We start from the raw sequence: 6,645 nt of genomic DNA on the forward strand, positions 1-6,645 counted from the left end.
TGCCTCGTCTGAGACTCCAGCTAAACAGAAACAATTTGGATATCCTGATGAGAAAAAAAAATTCCAAATCGTTTTGCAAATGAAAGCATAAATAAAAAGAAAATGGATAAACGTTATTATTACATATGAACTGTCCAAATCTTGCATTTGCACAACCTGACAAGCATACTGAGGCCGCGTTCGGCCATATGGATAAGTTAACTTACTCTTCTCGTTTTCTGTGCGCACACTTTTCGAACTGTTAAATGGAGTATTTTTTGTAAAAAGTTTCTATAGAAATTTTTTATAAAAAATCATATTAATCTATTCTATATTTTTTTAATAATTAATAATTAATTAATCATGTACTAATCTATTATTATGTTTTCAATGTCAGATAAGTTAACTTACCTACCCCTTACCCAAAACACGGCCTGACTAATGGTAACTCTGAGTTGGCATAGATTAAGGGCAGAGCGTTGTGCTTTGTTATAGGTGAGCAGATGCAACCCTCCTGAGACCATTTAGTTAGCAATTTGGCCACCACATGTAGCAACCCTCAACTACTTGTACATCTAACTCTGCTCAGGTGAGAGAGGTTAAACTGAGTTGACCAGGTCATATATGTGGTACAATCTTCAAGGTTGTTGTCAGAGGATTCCTAAATTCAGAACAATCCGACCAAATAAAATTGAAATGAAGGATTATAACTGTCTAACATTCTTAACTAAACAGAAACCATCAGAAATTGCTAGGCACTTAACTTTTTCAACATCTTTATCTGACAAAGAATTAGTGCATCTTGCAACAAAAAGTTTGAAGGATGACATGCTAATCTGCCATTACTGTCATAACTCTCAATGATACATACCTCCTGCAGCACTACGAGAGAACAATATGATACATTATCCGAGTATATCCAAACCAAACAGCAATGGATATGGTAGGCCAACTACCCTGTTACTGCTCCTTTTTAACTTTTTCATGTGGCAACTGGATAATTTCTATTACAATGGATATAGTCAACTTAATTACTTCAAAAGAACAATCATTGGAATCGATGGACATGAAACAAATTCTATGCACAGGCCACTGATAACACGTGGCAGTCAAGATCCACTCACTTAGAACTCACATTTTTTACAACAAGAAACGACTTTAAGAGTAGACATGCAGACTGACTTTCAGACTACCTACAAGGAGCACAGTAGGTAGGGTATTACAGTGTTGTACAAATGGAACGAACAAAATCAATCATGACAATAAACCAGCCACAATAAGATCACCTTAGAATACAAAGAGCTCACTATTTTTGTCAAATACAAAATTACAATGTACAAAATGAATGACAAAACTACACACTGCATTATTCTGTATAGCCTCAGCAGTAGTTACCTGTGCACTTCCTTTACAATTACATCTTCAGAAACAGAAGATTGTGAAAGCAGGTGTTTGTCTTCAAGATCATCATCTTCAAAATGCTCATTGCTGGATGTGTGTGAATCATCTAAAGGAAAAGGAAACCAATAAGGCACACAGTCACAAACATGCGATTGAATAACAGCATGATCAACTAACAAAGCAGCAAGGAACTTATGACAGGAGGAACAACAGTATCTACCAGAGAAACGACAGTCTGCAAGGTGCTTTGTCTCAGTTGACTCCAACCGCATGCTTTCTGGCAGTAGGCAGTTGCAAAAGGCACCTGAAATAATTTGGTTTATCATGCATGCTAAGGAAAGGGTGTACTCTAAATTGTCATCTTTGCAAAGAAACAATTCACATGAGAACTGGGAACAGTAAATGTATTTACCAACTTCAGAACAATTAGATGTTGATATATATGAGTTTCTTTCCAAGTATAGGTTTGAAGTACTGTGAAGGGTGGTCAACTCAAGATGAGCCACAGATGATAACTTCGATCAATTTCTGTTTGACTTACATGCACCACAGGGGAAGTAGCCATTGGAAAAATATGCACAGTTTTGTTCAAAGGTAAATTCTGCACTGCAAACCTTACCAGACAACATATTTATTGATTACTATATCTAAACTGAACCACCATATGACTCACATATTTCTCATACAGAAACATATCTCATGAGGGTAGGCTAGGCTTTGATATAACTTCAAACTAAATTGCAATCTAATCCTCCTCATCCAAACATATTATCCATTTTTTTTGGAAGATCTATGTTGTTTATGGGAACCTGACCAGCTTCTACGGAGTTTCTTGCCAGCAGATGCTAGCAATTTTCTCCATAATCTAGTGGAGAAAGGTCGATGGAGTTTTCTAATTAAATAATGAATTTAAAAACTGCAGGTTCAATATACTAAACTTTACAACGAACAAAGCAACAATTAGTAACCTTATTGATCATAGATTTCCATGTATTCCTGTATCTCAAATTTGGTATAAATATTAAAAATACCATTAATATTTCAATTGACACGTGAAGTCATCACATACTCCTGATTTTGGTCATTCAGTATTCCAGATATATATATATATATGTTGCCATATATTACTATCTTTATGATTCTATCATCTTGGATCCCATCATCATTTATATGACCACTCTGTAATCTGTGCAGACATTTCCCTCGCTCATACCAACAGGTGATGCTAGATGAACATAAATCAACATCTCATTCTCAATTGACAATGTTTTCTCCCATGCCTGAACACATGCTTCACAGAGGGGATTGTTTTGGAACTGTTTGGCACAGATTTAATTCAAAAATCCTAGGGATTTGAATCCAGACCTCTGAATTGTATAAAACAATACTGCATAGTCACCTTTATGACTTTTCCACAAGCTTCAATGCTTCGCTGCCTTTCAACTTTCATTAAAACTTGTTAAGAATCCTGACTAGTCAGGAAAATAGGCTGGCACTTCAAAACTCCAGACACTATAAGTTGAATATCTGTTTCATTTTGCTCTGAACAACTCTCCCACATAATGATAGACTTTATCACAATCTTACTTATCTTATTTGACAAGATATTATCCAAAGTGCCAGTGTCATGTACTGCTTAGTAGTAAAGTATTAAAAAGATCTAAATAAACTGATGTAAAAGGAGCATAAATTTTATTACCTAGCTTTGCAAGTCGATTAACCCACCCAGGAATTGGTTTTCCTGTCAATCTGATGCTGAGATCATCTGTGAAGTGGTTACAATTTTTGGAAATGAGGTGATAAGTATCTCCATTGTATTCTGAAGCCATTCGCTGAATGAAGCCTTGAAATTCTAAGGGATTCAAACTTGTATAGCCAATGAAAATTGAACATCTGTACATGAACCCTGGACAGCACTTTGGTTCCACCTCAAAAACACCACTTGTTGGGTGATCGTGAGCTCCAAAACTGAACTCTGATCCATGGACTGTTCAGCACAGAACAGGTCAATGAGATAAAATCATTAAAAATAAATGCAGACTTTAATGGAAACCACCATTTGCAGTGACAATCAAATTGTCTGAAGTCTGGACAGTACACAAAACACCAAGATAAGTTTACATCATCATCATAGAAGCACGAAAATGTCATGGCAGAACACTTGGCTAAAGTATGTACATGATATACATTGTAGAAAAAGTTGATCAAACATCACAACAATAACACTACTAAACCTGTGTTTCTAGCTTTGAACACATTGACAAGGAGGAGATCAATGTCACAGAATTTTATACATAGTCTATTGCGCTGAAAAGCTTCCTAATTCATACAGAAAGAAAATTGACAAGTATTTGAACACATAAGCTTGCTCAAACAACATGAGTTAAATACACGGGCATCCTATAGGTAGCCTTCCAAAACTTGAGCCAACCAAAACTAAAACACTAATGAAATGAATGAGATACATTGCAGGACAGGATTTCAGTATAATGGTTTCAGAGCATCTCTATGAGAATGGTTAAATTTTGACTCTCCAAATCAAAATTTAGCCATTCATTTTAGTTTTGGCAACTTGAATTCATATAGCATCTCCAACAGACTACCTATCCCCACTCTCTAAATCCTGGCAAGGAGAGGATGACAAGTGGGTCCCACCCACGTGGGACCCACGGATAGCAATTATGTTAGTGGGGGAATGAGTTGCTAGATTTGGCCATTGAGGACTCAAGTTTAGCCATTCAAATGGCATAGCAAGTCATATAGCCATTCTCTTGGAGCACAATTTTTATGCAAAATTGTCAAATTTAACTATAGCAAGTGAGATGGCCATTCTCTTGGAGTTGCTCTCATGATAGTGAAGGAAAGAATCATTTTCAAACTAAATAAATGTGTGGTACCTTACAAGCAATAAATACATACACAAGCCGCTTCATACTTTTCTTCAACTATTCTTTAGTGTCCTACGGTGGCAAGAAAAAGTTAAAAGCATAAAAAACTAAATTGCTGAGGCTCTTTCTGGGAGAGTGTCTCTATGACCTAGACCGTTACATCTAAAATCAGAATGCACATTTCATCGTGTGAAGACAAGGTTAGATATTGCAGGTCAAATGTACTATTAGCGAGTTTCATGTTCAGAAGAAATAGAAACATTGTTTGTCAAGTTTGTTCCTAAACAACATATCCAAGACATTTCCATTTAATTTATCATAAATCACAAATTATAAAACTATGTATTGAAAACCCATTAGAGAAGAGCACCTACACCAACAGAAGTTTAAGCAAATGATTTGCTACACTATATAGCGCCACAAGCACTTCTGAAATGTGTCATATAACTGTATAATTTGATCATTACCAAACACAAAACCAGTTCAAAAAGAAAGTCAAAACGTGCTGATAAGGAATCTTTCCCAAATGAATTATAAAAAGAAGCCTCGTCAGAAAGAAAACCATAAAGATATTTGATGCCATCTTGGAAAGAAACGATACCCACGCTTGGTTTTACTCTGCAGCTGGGTTACATAACTGGTACACGAATCCGGACTAACGAAACAAAATTTTGGTATATATTCCGCAATTCAAATTGTCGCTGTTTTCATCATAATCAATTATGAATTATTCTGAATATAGTTCCTCCAGGTTTCCAGGCTTCCATCTAACTTTACTAGCGCGATAAATCTCGTCAACTTTCGCCATTTGCCGATTCGATTCGCAAAGGAAGCATCTTGAAAAACAAAACCAAGATCTAGCAGACAGAGGAGCAGCTAACCTTACCTAAAAAACTCACCTTTCCATAAACATCAAACCGAGGCTGCCAGCTCAATAAAAACAAGAAATGGAGGGATCTCACGGGTGGCGGGCGTCTCTTACCCACGACGGCGGAGTGGAAGATGCCGAGGCCGCACCAGTGGAGGTAGTTGTTGAGCGGCGTGAGGTCGTACACGTTGAGCACCACCGGGTACGCGGCCCCGGGCCCCTCCGCCGCCGCGCCGCCACCGGAGACCGCCCCGCCCATCTCCTAACCCTAGGTAGCCAAGCGCAAGCGGCAGCCGCCCCACGAGGGGGATCCGGGATGGGATCGCGCGAGGTGGGGGAGAGGGGAGACGATGCGGAGGAAGGAGGAGAACGACGACGAGCGAGCGAGGCGGGCGCGGGTTGTAGGGAAGGTCACTGAGCGGTGGGGCCCACGACCTGTGTGCGGGTCTGGCTTGAAGTGGGACCGCCTAGGCTACTGTGGGGATCGCGATGGACACGTCGGATCTGACTGTTGCGTGGGGCCCGGGCAGCTATTCGTAATTTACTATATTTTCGGCTTCTTTTTTAATGTGTATATAGGTGCAGACCTAGGTCTGTTAAGATCTTTGTTTCCAATTGGGATATACCATATGAGATTGAGAAATGAAAATATGAGATCTTTGTTTCCAATTGGCAAGTGTTGTATATCGGGGGTAGAGCATGAGTGCGTGTTAGATATAGGATTTTTCACTGGCTAGAATTTAGACATATTTATTGCTGGGTGAAAAATATCATCATTGTCCTACCTTTTTGGGCATCTCTCCCCTTATATACCGAATACAACTTTGATTTCATTGCCTATAAAAGTAACATATATTCGAGTTATATAGTCTATCTCATACATTCTAGATCTAGTCAACTGGTTATGCCTTCTATGTAATGGTACTAGCGAGCATCTATATCATCCATAGTAAGATTAATGAGATTAAAGAACGGATGATTGGGATTTCATCTTACACCTTAGTTTGTTGATATCTCTTTCTAGTCTCATTTACCAAACATGCTCTAATTATCATTTACAAATAAATGAGAGTTGCATGTTGGTACATGATTCTAGTCTATGCAGCAGAGTGGAGATAGATGGCCAGTATGCGAATTTGCACACGTGTCATTGCATGAAAAGACTGAGACCACATTGTTCACACATGAGTTGTGACGGGGACTCTGAGATGATGATAACAACAACAACAGAAGAAGCATCGCGTTGCTCCTAACCCCCCTCTCTCTCATTCTTACCTTACTGTACAATGTCCATGCATCCACTTCTTCCATATGGTTAGCAATCTCAAGCTTTGCAAATGGTTCATAAAGTCAACAATATAAGATCATAGATTAAGAAAATAATCATTGTTGTATATAGACATCTCAAAGATGTTTTCATTACAAATTGTTACTATGTTAGTAATATTTTAAAATCATGAGGTGGGGCTAGTTGTTGCCACTTAGAGTTCAAGCATAGCAAATCCCAAG

General features: G+C 38.2%; 1 protein-coding gene across 2 annotated transcripts; it reads right to left on the bottom strand.

The window, feature by feature from the left end:
- Window positions 1-781: 781 nt before the first annotated feature.
- On the bottom strand, window positions 782-5,504 carry LOC102720883 (deSI-like protein At4g17486). Of its 2 annotated transcripts, XM_015838948.2 has the most exons (5): window positions 5,251-5,504; window positions 3,080-3,367; window positions 1,601-1,684; window positions 1,375-1,486; window positions 782-1,172 (listed from the first exon to the last, which is right to left on the bottom strand). In XM_015838948.2, the coding sequence occupies exons 1-5, from the start codon at window positions 5,393-5,395 to the stop codon at window positions 1,169-1,171; spliced, it is 633 nt and encodes a 210-aa protein (XP_015694434.1). In that variant the 5' UTR covers window positions 5,396-5,504; the 3' UTR covers window positions 782-1,168. The 2 variants fall into 2 exon arrangements, with proteins under 2 accessions (XP_015694434.1, XP_040381448.1); XM_040525514.1 differs by having other exon boundaries at window positions 1,125-1,486; window positions 5,251-5,501.
- Between the last annotated feature and the right edge of the window lie 1,141 nt (window positions 5,505-6,645).

The sequence above is a fragment of the Oryza brachyantha genome, chromosome 6 (genome assembly GCF_000231095.2).
Source record: "Oryza brachyantha chromosome 6, ObraRS2, whole genome shotgun sequence".
Classification (NCBI taxonomy): domain Eukaryota; kingdom Viridiplantae; phylum Streptophyta; class Magnoliopsida; order Poales; family Poaceae; genus Oryza; species Oryza brachyantha.